General features: G+C 42.7%; 1 protein-coding gene across 1 annotated transcript in view; it reads right to left on the minus strand.

Moving 5' to 3' along the window:
- LOC132836606 (cell division cycle protein 20 homolog) overlaps positions 1 to 24,075 on the minus strand; it is a 76,838-nt gene that overhangs the window by 44,530 nt on the left and 8,233 nt on the right. The window contains exon 3 of the mRNA XM_060856375.1: positions 3,234 to 3,353. Coding sequence (XP_060712358.1) covers positions 3,234 to 3,353 — 120 coding nt within the window. The remainder of the gene's footprint in view (positions 1 to 3,233; positions 3,354 to 24,075) is intronic.

Genomic DNA, 24,075 nt, shown 5'->3' on the forward strand with positions numbered 1-24,075 from the left:
ATCCTGGTCTCTCAATGTTGCCCCTGTGGACCATAGGCAGACCTTGCAGCAAGACAACAGAACCTCCACTTAACCCAGTCACACTGGGTCATACAGGACAGAAACTGTCTCCTCGGCCCAACATGTCCATTCTGACCATACTCGTCTCTATCACTTCCTTTGACAGCTCATTTCATATATGCACCGCCTTCTGTATGAAAACATTGCTCCTCAGGATTCTCTTAAATGTTTCCCCTCTCACCTTAAACCCATGCCACTAGTTTTGAACTCCCCTATCCTTTGGCTATTCACCTTATCTTTGCCACTCATCATTTTACAAATTTCTATAAGGTCACCCCTCAGCCTCCTATGCTCCAGGAAAATAAGTCCCAACCTATCCAGCCTCTCCTTATAATTCAAACCCTTTAGTCTCAGTAACATTCTTAAAAATCTCTTTGCACTCTTCCCAATTTAATAATATCCTTCCTACAGTAGGGTGACCTACAATAGAATATTTGGGGAGCCCATTGGAATGTCAGGATTTATGTCAGTTAATTAGGTGTCTGCAGACTTCCTTTAAAAATTCCCTGTGGATCCCTCCTGTGCTATTTCCTCTTCTTCCTTAGTTAAATGGAGAAGAGCTCTTAAGAAAAGCCATAATGCGAATTACAACTGAAAGTGGGATTCACATTTTCCATTCTAGCCAACAGCCAAATATTCTAATGTTGCAACTACCCAGCCAGTCAACGATCAAAACTGCAGTTTTAAGCCAAACATGAAGGAGGTTGAGAATACATCAAAAACTGAAATACATGCTGCCTTGGACTGCAAGGCTCCTCCAACATCACCTTCCAAACCTAAAACATCTAGAAGGATGAGGCAGAAGATATAAAAGAACACCACTACCTGTCAGTTCTAAGGCACATCTCCAAGTCACGCAGTCTCCTGATTTGAGCTCTATCAATCTTCCTTTACCATCACTTGGTCAAAATCATGGAATTTCCTCTGAACAGCCATGTGCATATGCTTACACTACATGCACAGCATGGACAGAAAGTGAATCGCCATCAGCTTCTCAAGGTAAGGGTGGACAATTAATGCTGGCATTTCCAGTTAAACATACCATGGAAGCAACTAAAAAATAAGCCTCCAGTTCTTCTCTTTATATCATACATGTGTTCCAATGCAATAAGCCATCAATGGTGATTATGTCCTTGTGGTCACTTCCTGTTATATCATTGTAGAAAATGACAAAAAGAACAAGCCATCAAGGAAATTGAGGAAGGGACTTTTCGGTAAGGCAACAGTTTCCTGCTTGAAAGTAAGACTATTGCTGAAGAAATTGAAAAACAATTTGCTGAGCTAAAATCAGGCCTCAAAAGCTTGTTGGATCTCTGTTCCAAATTGCAATCTAACACAAGGAACACAATTAACCATGCTACTTTCAAAACACTCTGCAGTTGCAATAAAAACAAAGTGACATGTACAGAATATACACAGTAGTATGGCCTTCACCACTGAAAGATGGACAACAAAAGGTTCACCTGTCTGAAATGGCTGAAAGGAAGTTTGCCTAGTCCTTTGTTCCAAACACAGCTGAGAAAATATTTTTCTATTCTCGTCAGTCAAAGCTAATATTGCAGACAAAGTTTATGCACAGTTCAAGCTTGTGAACTCAACCACTTCCTGGTTTGGCAAGCCATGCAAGTAATCTTTCACTCTTTACTACAGTTTTAAATTAAGTCAGGTGCATTTCTGGAGTAAGTGACTGAATCATTAGGACAGCAGCTTCCTTGCCCTTGTTGTCATGGGCATTTACATACATTGGAGACCAACAAACGATTCAACTGGAATTTTAGACAGGGTAAAACATTGACATGGAGAAAGTGAGGACTGCAAATGCTGGAGATTAGAGCTGAAAATGTGTTGCTGGAAAAGCGCAGCAGGTCAGGCAGCATCCAAGGAGCAGGAGAATCAACGTTTCGGGCATGAGCCCGTCTTCAGGAAAGATTCCTGAAGAAGGGCTCATGCCCGAAACGTCGATTCTCCTACTCCTTGGATGCTGCCTGACCTGCTGCGCTTTTCCAGCAACACATTTTCAGCTCTGAAACATTGACATCTCAGATTTATATCTCAAATTCTAGACAACTATACCAGAACTATACTCATTTTACATCAATAAAAAAAAAATGCTAGGCCCATAGACAGCTTGCTGATGCACAGATCCATGAACATTATTTGTTTTTCAGTATCTGATCAGACAGATCATGAAGTGTCATTGCCACATTATGCTCCACCAGCCTTGTATCTTCCTGCAATGGTGGTTGAATAGAAATCAGGGTCAGGAATCATCATTGGTCTGTGCTGATATTTATAATGATACTATGGTCAGCTAATTAACCCAGGCAGTGTATCCTCACTGTGGCCTTCATTTTGAATTATCTCAGGCTCCAAAAATGCTGTTAAGAAAATATATTTCTAACTGCACATACCAAATAAATGGAACCAATTAGCACAGTTGGCAACAGTGAGATGCAGAATATTCTAACAGCACAGATTCATTACTTGAATGGGGCGAAGTAGTTCTTGGCTGACTACACGTCATGCCTTATCCTGGTAATATGACATTCGATATTTAAGGTAGCCCTTGGTCTACACTATAGGGACACCATGATTCTTTAAGTCATTAGACTTGCATTTGATTCTAGACAGTAGAGTTCATTCTGAGTGCTTCTTTGGAATACGTATCATTACACATAGTGGAATTATTTACGTCCCTTAAGTATATGTTTCTGTTTTCTGAAGTTATTTTACAACATTATATTCAAATAATTTCAGCAAAACTGAAATAGACTGACACGTTGTAATGTTCCTCCTTTGACACATATTTTGGAACAAATCTAATATCAACCACTTCCTTCGTTGATCATATCAGATTATTGTTGCATTCCTTTTAATCTTTTCAAATGATATCCAATCATTGAGTCTGGCTTTGCTACTGTCCTTGTCATTACAATGAACAGATTTTGTTCACTTTCTCATGTATGTTTAGATTTCCGGAAAGAAAATCGACAAAGTCCAGAGCAAGAATAATCCAGTATTTTTCTACTTTCAAGAGTGTCTTAAAATTGATGTGAGGCTTGTGATTGGAAAATCCAATCATAAAATTACATGGTTCCTAAAACGGGAACATTTATTTTATACATGGGCCAAGTGAAAATGTTTGTAAAGCCCAGAAATATAATAATACTTACAGTAATCATCCTTCAGACCTGGAGCATCTAAGATTTTCATTGGGAGGAAAGAGGTACATCTTTTTCTTTTTGTATGATCACATTTACCCCAAAACGTGTCACCGAGATTGTTCTTGTAAACTAAAACAAAGAACAAGAATTTCAATATCATTTATAGCACCAGTAATTATTTTAGTTTGGAATCAAAATCTAGACATAAATTTTAGCCAATAATTGGTAAATAAATGCATCACATCACATCCAGTCCTGGGAGTCATGGTAAGTCTCTTGGCGATCAGTTCAAGGTCTGGTCAGTTATCATTCAGGGCTGGGGGAGCCATTCTGGGCATTGGAGGAGCATGCTAGGATGCAAAGGAGATAACAATCGTGAAGGAGTGAAACTCGATATAAAGGGGAAGGGGAGACAAAAGTGCACTGGAGGACATAGGTTACTGCGGAAGTTGGTCATGGCCTTCCTGACCTTTACAGGGAGGGAGTGCAACATCATTGTTGACAAAGTACACCAAAGAGCTGGGATTTGGGGTAACATCAGGAGACGAAAGTATAAACCAATGCGTGTTTAAGGTCAGATGGGCTTGACAGGGAATCTTAGCAAGCTGTGTTCTGCCCAACTGGAGCAGGCAAACAGGGGATGTGATAGACACTGAAGAACTGAGAGAGTGGCAGCAGTCTTCCAAGGAGGAAGAAGAGAATATTGAACAGGACATCACCTTCATCATGAAAGACTTTTGGGTACAACAAGTCAGACAGGACTTATTTGACACCCAGTTCCATGTACATGCACTGGCTGCAATGATTCTTCATTGGCCGTGAATTTCTTGCTGCTCAAAAGACAATGGTCCCTCTCTGTTCTCAGAGACAAATGCAGCTTCTATTTGTTTGTTTCTTTTTCTTCAATTTTACTATTACTGAATAAAAAATGAAGATTTTCAAATGTTTGAAGACATTCTAATATGTAATGGTCCTATACTGTTGAAGGAGAAAGTGAGGACTGCAGGTGCTGGAGATCAGAGCTGAAAATGTGCTGCAGGTGAACCTGCAATCTTCTTCCTGACCTCTCCGCCCCCACCCCCACTCCGGCCTATCACCCTCACCTTAACCTCCTTCCACCGATCGCATTTCCAACACCCCTCCCCCAAGTCCCTCCTCCCTACCTTTTATCTTAGCCTGCTTGGCACACTCTCCTCACTCCTGAAGAAGGGCTTATGCCCGAAACGTCGATTGTCCTGCTCCTTGGATGCTGCCTGACCTGCTGCGCTTTTCCAGCAACACATTTTCAGCTATGCTGTTGTAGGTTGTATTTAAAACGTTCAGTATCTCACACTCATAGGTCTCTTCTTTCTCCCCCTGCAGGTAGCAGGGGGGGGTCGGCCTGAGTAGAATATCGGTCTGCCTGTTCACTGACGATAGAAGCCTCCAAGCTGATTGGTACCGATATGGCTATTGCCTGGGCTGTATTACTTCCACGGACTGCTTTGTTCTACTCTCCTGGTTCTGCCTAACATGGGATCTCAGCACTACCTGTCTTCTAGTCCACTGTTGATGCAGCTCTCTCGATAAAGACTGTTCCTTCTCTGAATGAGCTTCATCATTGTCTTTATCTTAACCGAAAGTGACTATTGGCCATTTCTGATGGAAGTTTTGTAGAGACTTTATTAATATTCGTTTATACAGTATACCATTTACAAAGTTAAAATTCATACAACATCAGGTTATAGTCCAACAGGTTTAATTGGAAGCACTAGCATTCAGAACGCCGCTCCTTCATCAGGTGGTTGTGGAGGACACAATTGTAAGGCACAGAATTTATAGCAAAAATTTACAGTGTGATGTAACTGAAATTATACATTGAAAAATACCTTGATTGTTTGTTGAGTCTTTCATCTGTTAGAATACCATGATAGTTTCATTTCTTTCACATGCAAATCAAATGTATGTGTATATGTGTGCGTATGGGTTTGTGTGTCTGTCTGTCTGTCTTGGGGGGGGGGTTGACAGTGTGAGAGAGAGTGTATATGTCTGTGTATGTGAGTGTAGAGTGTCTAAATCTGTGAGAGGGTGCATGTGTGAGTGTGGGAGTGTGTGTCTGGAGTGGGGGGTTGTGAGTATCTGTGAGAGAGAGTGTATATGTGTGTGTGTGAGTGTAAAGTGGTCTAAGTCGGTGAGAGAATGCATGTGGGAGTGTGTGTATCTGTAGGAGTGTGTGTGAGTGTCTGTGTGTGTGTCTGTGTATACATGTGTCTGTGTATATGTGTGTGTATAGGATTGCATGTTTGTGTGTGTGTATATAGAAGTGTCTGTGTGTGTGTATAGTGCAATGGTGGTCACCTGGAGTGTGACGTGAACCCAAGATCCCAGTTGAGGCCCTCCCTATGGGTACCGAATGTCCTGGACCACTAAAGTGTTCCCCAACTGGGAGGGAGCACTCCTATCTGTTGATTGTTGTGCGGTGTCCATTCATCCGTTGCCGTAGCCTTTGCTCAGTTTCCCCAATGTACCATGCTCAGGGCATCCTTGCCTGCAGCATATAAAATAGACAACGTTGGCTGAGTCACATTAGTACCTGCCACATACATGATTTGGAGATGCCGGTGTTGGACTGGGGTGTACAAAGTTAAAAATCACACAACACTAGGTTATAGTCCAACAGGTTTAATTGGAAGCACACTAGCTTTCGGAGCGTTGCTCCTTCATCAGGTGATTGTGAAGGAGCGTCGCTCCAAATGCTAGTGTGCTTCCAATTAAACCTGTTGGACTATAACCTGGTGTTGTGTGATTTTTAACTTTGCCACGTACATGGTGGGAGGTGTCCCCACGCGTAATGGTGGTATCTATGTCCACACTCTGACACGTCTTGCAGCGTCCACCGTGACAGAGTTGTATGGAGTTGTCCTGAAAGCCGGGCCGGTACATTGGGGAAACCGAGCAAAGTCTATGGCAACGGATGAATGGGCACCACACAACAATCAACAGACAGGAATGTTCCCTCCCAGTTGGGGAACACTTCCGCGGTCCAGTACATTCGACCTTGACCTTTGGGTGACCATCCTCCAGGCTGACTTCAGGACAGGCAGCAGCGAAAAGTGGCCAATCAGAGGCTGATAGCTAAGTTCAGTACCCATAGGGAGGGCCGCAACCGGCGATCACCATTGCACTATACACACACACAGACACTCCTACACACACACACACACACACACACGCATTCCTATACAAACACATTCACACAGACACACGTACACACAGACATGCACACAGACACTTACACACACTCCTACAGACACACACACTCCCACATTCACACATGCATCCCCTCACAGACTTAGACACTCTACACTCACACACACACATATACACTCTCTCTCACACTGTCAACCCCCCCCCCACTCCAGACAGACACACAGACACATACAGACACACACACACACACATACACACAAACACACACACACACACACACACACACACACACAGACACACACACACACACATTTACATATACATTTGTGGGGTGAATTTGTACTTGCAGAGTTACATTGTACTTTGCTCAAAAACTGCATGAATCCATGTAAGACTCTGTTAACTCACTTTTTACATTAGATTCAGTCTAAACATTATGGCACAGACAGGGAACACAGGGGGCTAACACCTTCAACATATTATCTGGCTGACACCAATTGTTACAGTTAACTTGAGAATGTAACTTTTTTAAAAAACATTTTGTGATTTACATATGAAAGAAGTGAAACTTAACATGGTCATTCTAACAGATGAAAACTCAACAAACAATCAAGGTATTTTTCAATGTATAATTTCAGTTACATCACACTGTAAATTTTTGCTATAAATTCTGTGCCTTACAATTGTGTCCTCCACAACCACCTGATGAAGGAGCGGCGCTCCGAAAGCTAGTGCTTCCAATTAAACCTGTTGGACTATAACCTGGTGTTGTGTGATTTTTAACTTTGTACATTCCAATCCAACACCGGCCTCTCCAAATCATGTATACCATTTACAGCTTTCTAGTACACTTCTTCCAACTCTTTCTTCTCAGTGTGTAGATAACCAGGCCCTTGGCTGAGCACTTAACGAGAAGGATTTACCATTGAATTTGATTTCTTTTTTTTGCCTTGATATTCTACATTTTGTTTTTTTGTGTGTTTTCAGATGGTGCCAGAGAGTGGCAACACTATACAGTACAACACTTTTCAGTGTATTTTTGTCATGAAATACATAGAACATAGAACATAGAACATAGAAAAATACAGCGCAGTACAGGCCCTTCGGCCCTCGATGTTGCGCCGACCAAAGTCTACCTAACCTACACTAGCCCAATAACCTCCATATGCTTATCCAATGCCCGCTTAAATGACCATAAAGAAGGAGAGTTCTCCACTGCTACTGGCAGGGCATTCCATGAACTCACAACCCGCTGAGTAAAGAATCTACCCCTAACATCTGTCCTATACCTACCACCCCTTAATTTAAAACTGTGTCCCCTAGTAACAGCTGACTCCATTAACAGAAAAAGGTTCTCAATGTCTACCCTATCTAAACCCCTAATCATCTTGTACACCTCTATCAAATCTCCCCAAACCTTCTTTTCTCCAATGAAAAGAAAATACATGTAACAATAAATAATCAAATGAAATCAAATAATTTGTGACTCGATGTCAGACTTACGATATCATGTGCATCATCACCATTAATGTTTCCAGCACATTCAATCTGGTGACAATAAGTATCACACAATATTCAGCACTCCCTCTTTTTGGTCTGATGTTAGCAGTCATCAAACTATGATCTTGTCACAATGATACTTCAGTCCTCTCTCACTTTGTCAGTTCAAATACATTTGTTTCATTTTCCACAAGTTCTTCAACCAACCGAGAAGAGGTGGCATAAGAATTACTGCAGAGAATGTGAATCATTCTGAGGCTGCACCCTCACAAAAGCCATGCATACCATTCACTAGCTTGGATACAAATTCCCAGCTATTAGAAATGTCTCTCATACTGAATGTGTGCTCTTACTGATCAGAATTGCCTGAGTCGTTAACAACCCTCCACACCCCAGTCTCCCTGACTTAAACAGGATTGATGAAAATACAGTTTGGGCCATTCAGTGCCTCACTGTGCAGTAAAATGTCCACAAGCTCAATGTTAGGAGAGAATTGTGGGCCGAGGAGGCAAAAAAAGTGAACATGGAAGTGGGGGCTATAATGAAGATGCTTCTAGTCCTGCCCCCTTGTCTCTATTGGTGGCGCCCATCTTAAGGCAATCACATAGCACTTTGAATAACCAGACTGCCATTGTGGAGGGTTGGGGAGGGGAGTGTGGGTGTGGGGGGGTGGCGGGGGGGGGGGGGTTGCTCCTCGACGGGGACTCTGTTGTCTTTTCTGCAGCCAGATAGTACGAAAGGCATCAAAGCCTGCCTCGAATAATTACCTCGCCAACCCGAATCCTGGGATGCTGAGAGGCCATTGCCATACAGCTGACTTATTCCTGGTGTTGCGGAGGGATGCCAGACATCTGGAAAATGCCCATTAGCCTCTGATATCTTGTCTTATTTGACTATAAATGTTCCTCAGTTAAGTCTCAGTCATTTACAGAAACAAAGCCCAGGGCAGTGAAGTGCCAGCCAGTGCATGTCCTGCAGACAACCATTCTGTCTGGGGTCATCATTGTCCCTGTGTGCAGTCAATCAAGGTGTCTTCAGATTATCCTTCTCAATCAGATGGGATTCCACTTCACAAAACCAGTAGAAGGTTCTTTTTTCACATGTATCTGGTCAACATCTCCTGGTAATTGCCATGAGTTTATTTATTTATTGTCATATGTATCTTGTTATAGAATACAATGAAAAGTGTTGTAAAGTGTTCCCACTCTCTGGCACTGCCTTAAAAGATAGGGGAAAAAAAACAAAATATAGAATATAAAGGCAGAAAAATGAAAAATAAAGAAAAAAATTATTCAATCCGGCCACAAAACCTATGGTCTTTGTATGTCCAAATAGAGTGAGCCAATCACGCCTTGGAGACAAGGGTTATCTTCCGAGCATGTGACTAACGGACTTTGAAAAAGCCTTTGTGTAGCTGAAAATGAAATTTAGATGCCTGGACAGGTCTGGAAGATTATTTCAGTAAGCACCACTAAGTGTATTGAGAATGGTAATGGCTTGCTGTACTTTGTGTAATGCAGAGAGGACTGAAGCTGTAGGAGATGAGTGCACTGACTGCTCTGCATCTGCCCACATGGAGGATGAAGAGCATCATGTAACCAGGGTACCTGCAGCCACTTGTCGTTATCAGGCATGCTTCAGAGAACCTGATTGTGTGGACCTCCACAGTACAACAATGTTAAACCCAAGGCCCCTGCAACCCAAATCATTCTCAGACTCAAATATCCCTCCATCACATTCATATCCTCACTTTGCTTATTCATTGTTCCTGAGGTGAATCGATTACGGATCATGCCACTCCACCTTGATTTCTCAATTCATGTAAACTCACATACTGCACGGTTAAGATTGAGGTTTTTTAAATTTTAAGTGACTTCTAAGAATTTCTGAAATCTCCGAATGTTAACTCTATCATTTTCTTAGCCTTTGCTTGGATACATTTACATCTCAATAGGTTATTTCTTCAAACAGTTAAGCACTCAGAGAATATTGAATTTAAAATGGTACACCCTAATCACTAAAGTTTAACTTTCTGGTAATGACTGAAATCTTATGTGCAATTCTAAAAATAATTTGTTCAATGTGGGAAGATACAAACAATGAGGTTTGTAGTCTTGTGGTCAATAGAGCCACTTTGTCTCAGGAAGTAGCTAGAGCAAATAAAAATCTACAAGAATTGAAATGAACCATATCACACAAGCTCTTTACAGACTGCAAGAGGAAAGAGTGCACCTTGACCAATAGTCTTAAAGATCGTGCAAAAGATTGTACAGTGGTTATCTTCATGCTGTTGCTACTTTTTCCATTCTACTGTGCATCACCTCCCCCCCCCAACCTGACTCCCAACCATCAATTATCATCAAAAACAGTATGAACTAATCTAGAAAAATAATATTTCAGAAACAAAGAACAATTAAAAGCCAGATTACAACATAATACTGAAAAACGATGCTGAACAATCATTAAATGTACTTTCTAGAACAAATGAATCAATTTCTGCAATAAGGATATCTATGCTAAAGGAGCAGCTTTCAACTGTGGCTCAAGTAGCAACAGTGCTAGTGCAGAGGGTAATAACGCCAACAGGAGAGGATTAAATCACGGCAGAAGATCAAAAGTGTGGAAAAAGGCCATTTGGTGCATCGAATGTACACCAACCCTTTGAAGGGCATCCCACCTAGACCCAGCACCCTACTCTATTCCCATAATCCCACAATTCTCATGGCCAACCCAACCAGCCTACACATCCCTGATCACTACAGACAATTCATCAATGCCAACCCACCTAGCCTGTACATCTTTGGACTGTGGGAGAAGACCAGAGCATCCAGAGAACACAGGGAGAACGTGCAAACTCCACACAGACAGTCATCCAAGACTGGAATCAAACCCAGGTCCCTCGCACTGTGAGGCAACAGTGCTAACCACTGAGCCACTGCGCAGCAGTCAAGGTAGAGTTGGCAAGAAAGAATGTTTAAAAAGTTGTGGAATAAATGCTGTAATTTTATCTAAAAACATTGTCTAAGGAGAAAGGAAAAGAAAGGTTGTGAGGTGGTGAAAGATAAACACATTAGTGGGAAAGGGAAGGGATACCTCAAAAATGTAGGATAAAACTAGGAAAAACTGAAATTAAGAAGTGCCAAAACAGAATGCAAAAGTCATCTAGCAGATAATAGAAAAAGAAATTTAAAAAAACCAAAACCTGTACTTTCACAACACATTTCATGATATTGCAAAGCACGTTACAAACTAATGAAATGTAGGCATGCTTGTACACTGAAAATGTATACAAAGCAATGAACCACTATCTGCAGACTTTTGTAAGCGTATAAAAATAATAGGTTAATTAAATAGACTGTAGGATAATTCAAGTTAAAAGAAAGTAATCTAACTGAACACAAAAGGCATGACAAAGATAATAAATAGTTAAATAAATTGCATACCTTTTACAAATATTGGTAGAAATGTACATAACAGTCTACAAAAGAAATCGAAATGATCATTGAAGATAGTAATGTTATAGTAATGTCACTGGACTAGTAATCCAGAACCCAGGATAAAGTCCTGTGGACATAGATTCAAAGCCCACATAGCATCTATGGAATTTGAACTGAATTAATGTTTTGGAATTCTATAAAGCTGGTCTCATCAATGGAGACCACAACAACGGTTATCAGTTGTTGTAAAAACTGATCTGGTTTACTAACGTGCCTTAAGAAAGATAATCTGTTGGTCTAAGTGTGACTCCAGATCCACAGCAATGTGATTGAATCTGAGCTGTCCAGAAAATAGCTTGGCAAGACAGTGGGTAGGCCAACAATTGCTGGCTTTCTCAGTGACATATACATCCCACCAAATAATTTCTTTAAAAAGTAACTGTACTAAAGGTGTTGGTTCTGAAAAAAATAGCAGAACTCAGGATAGTTCAATTAGCAGGCACTGATGGAACTAGTCTGTTGAAAGAACTCAGACACATTATCAGTGATATCAGTCACAATTCTACATTCTTTCTTAAATATGGGAATTATACCACAAAAACAGAGAATAATTGATGAAGCATCATTATTCAAAGATATACTACAACAATACAGATAAATGAACTTAATACACTTTTGCTTAATTCTTAGAATTTATTATTCAATGTCAAATTGGCAAGCATTTAAGGTTTGTATGGGTTAGTTGAAGAAGTGATGAATTGGATGACTGAAGATTATATGGTCAATATAGTGTGGATTTTCAAAAGGCATTCAATAAAATGTCTCACAAGAGACCTGTTACAAAGATTCAGGTCTGTGGTATAAGTATCATAACTCGATGGTTAGAATGTTGGTTCACAGAGATGAAACAAAGGAGAAAAAAATATTATTTGCATAGCAGTTGGTGTAGATTCTTCCAGTAGAGGTAGTGCCACATATTGCTATCTACGCTTTGAACTGATGTTATGCGAATGAATTTCTTTCAACAAAAAAACTTAAGATAAATCAACAACGTTCAGACTGGGACAGCAATATGTTTGACTTCGAACTGTCCTCTTAAGTGACCAACAAGCTACTCTGTGGTATTCAAGAGTTAGGGGTGAACAATAAATGATTGCCCTATCAGCAGTGCCAACAAAACAGGAGGTCTAGGCTCAAATATAGGCAAATCCAGTCAGAACAGTGGATTTTTTTTAAAGAATGTTAGTGAAGCTGATGTATTTTTTACAACAATCTAGTAGTTGCATAACCACGATTGACAATAGTAGCTTTCATTACATATTTATTTAATTGCATTTAAGTTCCTAATCTGTTATGCTGGAGGTCAGAACTCATGACTCTGAATCCCTCTACCAAGTGCATTGATTTTAAACAAACAAGGATTTTTCTTAATTTTAAGAGTGAAAATTCAGTCTGTCTGAAAAAAAAATGCACTGCCATAGCAGTTTACCTTGACAGGTTTTGTTAGATTTTCCATTGATGGTCACAATTCTGGTCTTGTTCAAATTGGAAGGCATTGCATCCTGCAGTCTCTATTGGAAAGTATAAGATGATGAACACTAGTTTTAATAATGAAAAGAATAAATAAAGGAGGTCTAATGGAATCTGTGGAAAGATAAGAAAGCTAATGGGTTAAATTTAGAAATGACTGGAGAAGCAGTCGGAGAGGCATCAGGCACCTGACTCCTTGTCACTATGATGGACCACTGGCTTGCTCCTGCCTCTGGGCCATTTTTGAAAGACTGTTTTGGAAAGAACAGCCTAATTGGCATCTTAAAGGGCCGAGTTAGAACCATTCTGCTGATACTGACTGGAGTTTTGCCACTCATTTCCAAATTAGGCCAAATCCCTGAGACAGAGGGATGGAGGCAGCCTCATGGCAATCAAATAGAGGGCCAAATCATAATCATAATAGTCATGTCCCCTCGCAACCACAATCTCACCCATCGGCAGCTATAGCCACAAGCAAGGCTGTGGATTGACTGCCCCTCCATGACAATTGGCTCAGTTTAAGGATTTTAACAGAGGTATACCTTAATGCAGAGTTGCCTGTCCTTTCACTTATTGACACCGCAAATCGCACGTCTGATGCTGGGACTGCTGATATGTCTGTGCTAGAGGGGCCTGTAGCCTTTTAGTCCGTAATTTGACTAGATCCTGGATCTAATAATAGGCCATTTCCTCAAAAATCCTTTCCAGGCTCCGAACACTGAATACTTCTATTTTCATGAAATGGAATTCAGCCTGACGGCTAAACAGTTTCTCTCAATCTACACTGTCTAAACTCCCTCAGCATATTGAAAACTTAATCAAATCACCCCTTTTGCCTTCTAACTTCCAGGGAAACAGCTTTAATTTATTTAACCCTTCTTTGTAATTTAAACCCTTTAAATTCAGACACCAATCTGCACTACACTCCGCTGCATTTCTTCTAAGGTCAATATATTCATCATAAAGTTTGGTGCCAGGAACTGCCCAGTGTAAGTGTGGTTTAACCAGGCTTTGCATAACTATTGTAGCATGTAGTTCCACACTCTTGCATTCTAGTCCTCTTGATATAAAGGCCATCATTCCATGGCCAAAGGTTCATAAGCTGCCATTTCAGCCACCTCCAGTGGGATGCCACCACCAGACACATTTTCCCCTCCCCTCCCTTATTAGCATTCTGCAGAGACCATTCCCTCCTGAACACCCTCCCAACATCTTCCCACACCCCCTGGCATCTTGCCCTGCAATCGCAGGTGGTGTGATACCTGCCCATTCATTTCTTCCCTCCTCACTATCCAAGGCCCCAAAAACACTTTCCAGTAAACCTTCACTTCACTCAATCTAGTCCCATGCATTCACTGCTCACAATGCAGTCTGCTCAACACTGGGGTGACAAATCATGAGATTTGCAGAAAGCCTATATTCTGTCCACAAAAATGACCCCGAGCTTCCAGCTGTCCATCATATTAGCACACCACTGTGTTCCCATGGCAACATCTCTGTCTCAGGCCTGCTGTCGTGCCCCAGCTCAAGCTGGAAGAACAGCATCTCGTTTTCCGCTCTGCGATCCTGTAGCCTTCAGGACTCAATATCAAGTTCTGATATCTCCTTTTTCTGTGTCTTTTACCCACGCTACACCCCAGGCCTTGCCATCACATGGCCGTTTTCAGCACAGTAAACCCATTTTCACCCACTCATGATCCCCTATCAGCTTTTCTCCTTTCCTTGCATAGCATTATCCATTTCCTTATTTGCTTAACTGAGTTTCTCTCCCTCTGAGCTCTATCTAATTCTATTATCTCACTCCTTTACCCTCTTCCCAACACCCACGCCCCATATACCACCTTTTTCTAGCTACTATTGTTCTGAAGCAGGGTCACTTGTCTTGATCTGTTGACTCTGCCTTTGCTCCACAGAAAGGTGGGACAATGGCTACACTGCTGCCTCACCCAGGTTCACTTACAGCCTTGAGTGACTAACTGTGTGAAGTTTGCACATCCTTCCCATGAGTTTCTGCCAGATGCTATGGTTTCCTCCCACAGTCCAAAGAGTGTACAGGTTAGGTGGATTTGTAATACCAATGTGCAAATTAGGATGCTTCACCATGGGGTAAAGACCCTCTACAGAGACAGAATGGGATGCTCTTTGGAGAGGTCATGCAATTTGATAGGCCTAAAGGGCATTTATCTATATTTTAGGAATTCTATGTTGCCACACCTGCAGAGTTTCTCCAGCAATTTTTGCTTTTGGTTCACATTTCCAGCAACTGCAGTTCTTGATTTTATTTTAGGCTATTTTTCATTATTTTCCAAATGTGTTCATGACATTTTAATGATCTGTGTATCTGGATCCCTAAGTCTCTTTAGACCATCAATATTTCTAGCTTTCCATGAGTTTGAAAGTTCTCTATTTTATCTTTTTTTAATGCCCAAAATGGATGACCTCACATATTCCTGAATTGAAATCCATTTACCACAATTTTCTCTATTTCCTTAAATCTCTCTGTAATTTTATGTTGCCATCTAGCACCATGAGCATCATGTTTGTATATAATATGAATATACCAAATTCCTCTGTTATTGTAACCAAGTTAGGCAAAAGTGAGGACTGCAGATGTTGGAAACCAGAGTCTAGATTAGAGTGGTGCTGGAAAAGCACAGCAGGTCAGGCAGCATCCTGAAAATCAACGTTTCAGGCAAAAGCCCTTCATCAGAACTGAGGCTGGGAGCCTCAGGGGTGGAGAGGTAAATGAAAGGGGACCGGGGGTGGAGAGAAGGTAGCAAAGAGTACAATAGGTGGATGGGGGTGGGGATGATGGTGATAGTCAGAGAGGAGGGTAGGGGAAGGTAGCTAAGAGTACAATGAGTAGATGGGGGTGGGGATCCCTCCGCATAAACCACATCATCCGCTGATATTTCCACCACCTCCAAACAGACCCCACCACCAACTATGTATTTCCCTCCCCACCCCTTTCTGCTTTCTACAAAGACTGTTCCCTCCGTGACTGCCTGGTCAGGTCCATGTCCCCCCAACAGCCCACCCTCCCGTCCTGGCACCTTCCCCTGCCACCACAGGAATTGCAAAACCTGTGCGCATACCTCCCCCTCACCTCCATCCAAGGCCCTAAAGGAGCCTTCCACAAAGTTTCCCTGCGCATCCATCAATATCATTTATTGTATCCGTTGCTCCCGATGCGGTGTCCTCTACACTGGGGAGACTGGACGCCTTCTAGCAGAGTGCTTTAGGGAACATCTCTGGGACACCCGCACCAATTAACCCCACCGTCCTGTGGCCCAACATTTCAACTCCCCCTCCCATTCTGCCAAGGACATGCAGGTCCTGGGCCTCCTTCACCGCCGCTCCCTCACCACCCGATGCCTGAAGGAAGAACACCTCATCTTCCATCTCAGAACACTTCAACCCCACGGCATCAATGTGGACTTCACCAGTTTCCTCATTTCCTCTCGCCCCACCTTATCCCAGTTCCAATCTTCCAGCTCAGCACCATCCTCATGACCTGTCCCAACTGCCAATCTTCCTTCCCACCTATCCACTCCACCCTCCTCTCTGACCTATCACTTTCATCCCCACCCCCTTCCACCCATTGTACTCTTAGCTACCTTCCCTCACCCTCATCTCTGACCTATCACCTTCATCCCCACTCCCCTCCTATTTATCTCTCCGCCCTGGAGACTCCCTGCCTTCAGTCCTGATGAAGGGCTTTTGCCCAAAACGTCAATTTTCGTGCTCCTCAGATGCTGCCTAACCTGGTGTGCTTTTCCAGCACCACTCTAATTGTAACGAAGGTATCAATTAAGTTATTCAAAGTTTATTGGACAAAAAAAATCTCAAGGCAGGTACCCTGGATTCATTCCTATTATTCAAAGCCTTGCATCAAAAGTAAAATAACCTTTTATTACAGACTTTACTAATGGTCAGTCTTATGAGCTTTTCTATTAAAATCAACTGCCTGAATTAAAGCAAAGGAGGTAGGAATTTTCTCAAATAAGTCACATTATCAACTTGGCAAGATTACTTCTAAGACACTCAATGTTTGCCTACCTGTTTCGTTACTGCATAGCTTTCTTTACAATTACTTGAGAATTGATTGGCAGGACTTTGGTTGGGTTGTATATGGAGGCCATAATCAGCAGAAGTAGCTGCAGATACTCTCTTCCGGTTCACAATCTCTGTCATTTTGGTCAAGTGTAAAAACAAAAAGAGTTCACAAAAGCAGCTGTGGGCACAGTTACAAAAGGAGAAAATAATATCCAGCTTATTTTCAACAGATTATTTTAAAGACAAAGCGATATCTTTAGCTATTTGTAATGTTTAATATATAATTTTAAAAATTAGCTAAGTGAGAAAAAGGTGGCAATTATAAATTAGTCTCTGCAACCTGGATAAAATCTGGATCAGTAAATTAGATAAAAATCCATTCTGCCTAATATCACATGAAGGACGTGGCTGCTTCAATCTGCTGCATCTGATTAGGGAGCCAACAAGAGGGAAATATATATTTGATCTCATCCTTATCAATCTGCTGGCGACAGATACAACTGTCCATGACGGCATCAGTTAGAGCAATCAATACACAGTCCTTGTGGTGATGAAGTTCCACCATCACATTCAGAATAACCTCCATCGTGTTGTGTGGCACTATCACCGTGCTAAATGGGACAGACTTCGAACAGATCTAGCAACTCAAAACTGGGCATCTCTGAGGCATTGTGGGCCATTTACAGCAGCAGAGTTGTACTCCAGCAAAATCTGCAACTTCATGGCCCGGCATATCCCTCACTCGACCATTACCATCAAGCCAGGGGATCAACCCTGGTTCAGTGGAGAGTGCAGGAGGGCATGCTAGGAGTAGCATCAGTCTTACCTCAAACTGAGATGTCAACTTGTTGAAGCTACCAAACAGGACAACCTGCATGCCAAACAATATAAGCAGCAAGTGACAGACAGAGCTAAGCAATCTCTCAACCAAGGGATCATTGCCACAGAAGGCTGTGGAGACCAGGTCATTGAGTATATTTAAGACAGGGATAGATAAGTTCTTGATTGTCAAGGGGATTAAGGGTTACAGGGACGAAGTGGGAGAATGGGGTTGAGAAACTTACCAGCCATGATTGAATGGTGGAGCAGACTCGATGGGCCGAAAGGCCTAATTTTAGCTCCTATGTGTTATGGTCCCATGGATCAGATCTAAGCTCTGCAGTCATGAATGGTGGAGGATAATTAAACAACTTACCTAAGAAGGAGGCTCCAATAATATCTCCACCCTCAATGATGGAAGAGCCCAATACATCAGTGCACAAGATAAGGCTGAAGCATTTGCAGCAATCCTCAGTCAGAAGTGCCGAGTGGATTAGATTAGATTAGATTACTTACAGTGTGGAAACAGGCCCTTCGGCCCAACAAGTCCACACCGACCCGCTGAAGCGCAACCCACCCATACCCCTACATTTACCTCTTACCTAACACTACGGGCAATTTAGCATGGCCAATTCACCTGACCCGCACATCTTTGGACTGTGGGAGGAAACCGGAGCACCCGGAGGAAACCCACGCAGACACGGGGAGAACATGCAAACTCCACACAGTCAGTCGCCTGAGTCGGGAATTGAACCCGGGTCTCAGGCGCTGTGAGACAGCAGTGCTAACCACTGTGTCACCGTGCCGCCCATAACCCATCTCGGCCTCCTCCAATAATTCTCATTGTCACAGTAATCTGTCTTCGGTCAAATCAATTTACTTCACGTGAAATCAAAAAATGGTTGGAGGTACTTGGTATTGCAAAGGCTATCGGCCCTGGCAACATTCCAGCAATAGTACTGAAGTCTTGTGCTCCAAAACGTGCCACTCCCCAAGCAAGCTTTTCCAATATAGTTACAACACTGGCACCTACCGGACAAGTGGAAAATTGTCCAATACGCAACAACAAGACAAATTCAACCTGGCCAATTACTTCCCCAGCAGTCTACTCTCAGTCACCAGTGAAGTGATGGAAGGTGTAACCAACAGCGCTATCAAGCAGCACCTGCTCAGCAATAACCTGCTCAGGGATATAGACTTTGGAATCTGCCAGGGCCACTCATTGTAGCCTTGGTTCAAACATGAGAATAGAGCTGAATTCCAGAGGTGATGTGAGAGTGACTGCCCTTGTCATCAAGGCTACATTCAATTGAGTGTGGCATCAAGAAGCCCTAGCAAAACTGGAATCAATGGGTATCAAGCGATAAATTCTCTGGTGGTTAGAGTCATACCTGACTCATAGGCAGATGATTGTAGTTGTTGGAGGTCAGTCACCATAGCTCCAGGACATCTCTGCAGGAGGTCCTCAAGCTAGTGTCCTGGGTCCAACCATCTTCAGCTGCTTCATCAATGAGCTTCCTTTCATCATAAGGTCAGAAATAGGATGGTTGTTGATGATTGAACAATGTTCAGTTCTAACTGCAACTCCTCAGATACTGAAACAGTTGATGTTCAAATGCAACAAGATCTAGTCAATATCCAGGCTTGGACTGACAAGTGACAAGTAACATTCACACCACACAAATGCCAGGCAATGACCATTACAATAAGAGACAATCTAACCACCACCCCTTGATATTCAATGTTGTTACCATCACTGAATCTCCCACTATCAACATTTTTGGGGGTCCCATTGACCAAAAATTCAACTGGCGTCGCCACATAAACACAGTGGCTACAAGAACAGGTCAGAGGCTAGGAATACTGCACTATCCAAAACTTGTCCATCATCACAAGTCAGGAGTGTGATGGAATAGCCCCCACTTGCCTGGATGGGTGCAGCTCTAACAGTCAGGAAGCTTGACATCATCCAAGATAAAGCAGCCCATTGAATGGCACCACACCCACAAACATCCGTTCCCTCTACCACCAATGCTGCTTTGGAGCAGTGTGTACTATCTACAAGATGCACTGCAGAAATTCACCAAATGTCCTCAGATAGCTCCTTACAAATCTTTCCATCTAAAAGGGCAAGAGCAGCAGATACATGGGAACCTCCAAATATCCCTCTAAGCTATTCACCATCCCGATCTGGAAATATATTGCTGCTCCTTCACTGTCACTGGGTCAAACTCCTGGAATTTCCTAAGGGCATTGTGGATCAACTCACATCATGTGGATTGCAGCAATTCATGAAGGCAGCTCACCATCACCTTATCACAGGTAACTAGGGTTGGCCATAAATGCTGGCCAGCAAGCAATACCTAAGACCCACAAGTAGACAAAACAAAAATTGGGAATTATTTCTAATGAATATGGGCAAACAGTAAAACTTGTCTAGTTTGGATTTACTTCACAATGCAATATAGTACGAAATGACTTAGGCGCTAAGACACATTCGTATGTCAGAGTAAAGGGAATTTTATCATTTTATATCTAACATGAACATGCATAATGTTGAGTCTGGATTCCTGGATTGGAAATATGTCTCAGGTAGATGTATCCCTCAGACAGATGAGTTTCAGCTTCACTAAAGCATTTCTGTGAAAAACTGTTTTGAAGACATGATGCTGACTTTAAGTACTGAAATATTGCTGAAGCTGTCCAAAAGATTAAAAGACTATATATGACTAGACACATAAACACAGTTGTGCATATTGTTTTCCTTTATAATTTTACAATATAATAATGGACTTGAAAACAAAATTCTACACCACATATACCTGTCACCATATCCAGTTTCTTTAATTGTGAGTCAACTCTGGGTATGTAATTGTCATTTGATTAATTACCTTTTTTAAAAATGGTCATTATGCAGTGATTAGTTTTGCTAACTGTGATCACCACTGAGGACCAATGGTCCTCAGTACTGGATACCAATTCTACACAACATGCAGGCATCTACTCTAAAGAATCATAGCTGGATTAATTAAAGTTTAGTGTTTTAGCTTCCATATCACAGGGAAATAGCAAACAGTATAATATATATATGATGTTACTGCACCACCTAGCTGCAGCTTCATAGCAAATTTGTCAGTACAATTAATTCTTCTTGGAATTATTTCATTCTGTAAACATTCAGAAACTAGTCTTAATGCATAGCATAAATACTGCTGAGGTGAAGTAGAAACAAGGTTTTTGGGAGCACCATTCCCTCTCCATTCTGGGTCAAAACCTGGTTGTCAGGTGTGAGGTATCACGATGTTGTTGGAGAAAGAGGACTGCAGATGCTGGAGTATCAGAGTTAAGGGTGTGGTGCTGGAAAAACACAGCAGCTCAGGCAGCACCCGAGGAGCAGGATTCCTGCAAGTGTTTTTCTAGCACCACACTCTCGACTCTGATACTCCAGCTGTCCTGCTCCTTGGATGCTGTCTGACCTGCTGTGTTTTTCCATTGCAGAACTTGTGTTGTTACAGAAACATAAGAATGCATGAGAAAGCACTTGCAGGACAAATATAGGAAAACCCGAAGGTGTAAGGAGCAAGAGAATAACTCGGGAAAGGAGAGCAGCCTTTAGATAATCTACATGTGGACTTAGAAGATGTGGACACAGTCTTTAATGAATACCTTGCATCAGCCTTCACATAAAAAAGTATAGACATCAGGGTGGAGGATTGTGAATTATTAGAAGCAATTAATTTAGTGAGAGAGAAAGAGAAGGTATAAGCAGATTTTGCAGTGTTAAAAGTGAATAAATTTGCAGGTTCAGATTAGATGGAGGTAAAGAGGAGATATCAGGAACTTTGGCAGTAACTTTCAAATCTACTAGGGAGAAAAGGATAGGCTAGGAAATTACAGGCCAGTCACTCTAACCTTGGTGGTGAGGAAGTTATTAGAGGAATTCTGAGCAACAGAATATATCTGTAGTTGGAGAGATATGGATTAATCAGGAATAGTTGGTATAGATTTGTTAAGGAAAGGTCAAGTTTGATCAAACATTTTGAAGTGGTAACCAGGAATGTCAGCGAGGGTACTGCATCTGAGGTGATCTAGGCCCCTCGTGGCAGACTGATCAGGACAATAAAAGTTCATGGGATCCAAGGCAAAGTGGCACATTGGATCTAGAATTGGCTGAATAGCCAATGAATTGGACCTAAATGTGGAGGGTATGATCAAGAAGTTTCTGAATGACACAAACATTGGTCAGGTGGTAAATAGTGAGGAGGATAGCCAAAAACTGCAGGAGAATACCACAAACTGATCAGGTGGGTAAAGCGGTTTCAGCAACAAGGTGAGTACCTTCTGTTGGAAGGATGTGATTGCACAAAAGAGGGTGCCGAGGGCATTCACCAGGATACTGCCAGGGCTGGAGGGTCTGAGCTATGAGGAAAGATTGGGTGGGCTGACCTTGTTTTCCTTGTAATATCATAGGTCGGAAGCAGATCTGACAGAGGTGTATAAGTTGGTGAGGAGAATAAAGAGTTGGATAGGAAGGCACTTTCTGTCCTGAGTAGCAATTAATAACTGGGGGCATAGATTTATGGTAAGAAGTAGAAGACTAAAAGGGAAACTACTACTTTTTCTACTTAGAGCATGGTGAGAGTCAGGAATTCACTATCTGAAAGAATGCTTATGTCAGAGACTCTCAGACGTTTAAGCAGTATTTAAATATTCACTTGTGCTATCGACCAAAAACTGGAAAATGTAGTCAGATCTTTGTCAACCAGCACAGAAATGGTGGGCCAAATGGCTGCCATCTGTTTAGTGATCCACCTTCCATATCACAGGGAAGTAGCAAACAGCATAATACATGTATGATGTTACTGCACCACCTAGCTTCATAGCAAATTTGTCACTAAAATTAATTCTTCTTGGAATTATTTCATGTAATGAATACTTCATAACTTTGGAATCCCTACAATGTGGACACAGGCCCTTTGGCTTACCAAGTCCACACTGATCCTCCAAAGTGTATCCCATCCTCTACATTTACCCTTGACTAATGCACCAAATCCACAACTCCCTGAGGACTATGGAAAATTTAGCATGGCCAATTCACCTGACCAGCACATCTTCCGATTGTTGGAGGAAACAGGAACACCCAGAGGGGACCCACACAGACACAGGGAGAAATTGCAAACACCAGACAGACAATCACTCAAGGCTGGAAGCGAACTTGGGTCCATAGTACTGCAACTGCTGTAAATGTGTTGCTGGTTAAAGCACAGCAGGTCAGGCAGCATCCAAGGAACAGGAAATTCGACGTTTCGGGCCAGAGCCCTTCATCAGGAATGAGGAGAGTGTGCCAGGCAGGCTAAGATAAAAGGTAGGGAGGAGGGACTTGGGGGAGGTGCGATGGAGATGTGATAGGTGGAAGGAGGTCAAGGTGAGGGTGATAGGCTGGAGTGGGGTGGGGGCAGAGAGGTCAGGAAGAAGATTGCAGGTTAGGAGGGCAGTGCTGAGTTCGAGGGAATCGACTGAGACAAGGTGGGGGGAGGGGAAATGAGGAAACTGGAGAAATCTGAGTTCATCCCTTGTGGTTGGAGGGTTCCCAGGCGGAAGATGAGGCGCTCTTCCTCCAAGGAGGAAGAGCGCCTTATGTTCTGGCGATGGAGGAGTCCAAGGACCTGCATGTCCTCGGTGGAGTGGGAGGGAGAGTTAAAGTGTTGAGCCACGGGGTGGTTGGGTTGGTTGGTCCGGGCGTCCCAGAGGTGTTCCCTGAAGCATTCCGCAAGTAGGCGGCCCGTCTCCCCAATATAGAGGAGGCCACATCGGGTGCAGCGGATGCAATAGATGATGTGTGTGGAGGTGCAGGTGAATTTGTGGCGGATATGGAAGGATCCCTTCGGGCCTTGGAGAGAAGTAAGGGAGGAGGTGTGGGCGCAAGTTTTGCATTTCCTGCGGTTGCAGGGGAAGGTGCCGGGAGTGGAGGTTGGGTTGGTGGGGAGTGTGGACCTGACGCGGGAGTCACAAAGGGAGTGGTCTTTGCGGAATGCTGATAGGGGAGGGGAGGGAAATTTATGCCTGGTGGTGGGGTCCGTTTGGAGGTGGCGGAAATGACGGCGGATGATACATTATATACGGAGGTTGGTGGGGTGGTGGGTGAGAACCAATGGGGTTCTGTCTTGGTGGCGGTTGGAGGGGCGGGGCTCAAGGGCGGAGGAGCGGGAAGTGGAGGAGATGCGGTGGAGGGCATCGTCAATCACGTCTGGGAGGAATCTGCGGTCCTTGAAGAAGGAGGCCATCTAGGCTGTACGGTATTGGAACTGGTCCTCCTGGGA

Source organism: Hemiscyllium ocellatum, chromosome 1, assembly GCF_020745735.1.
Source record: "Hemiscyllium ocellatum isolate sHemOce1 chromosome 1, sHemOce1.pat.X.cur, whole genome shotgun sequence".
Taxonomy (NCBI): domain Eukaryota; kingdom Metazoa; phylum Chordata; class Chondrichthyes; order Orectolobiformes; family Hemiscylliidae; genus Hemiscyllium; species Hemiscyllium ocellatum.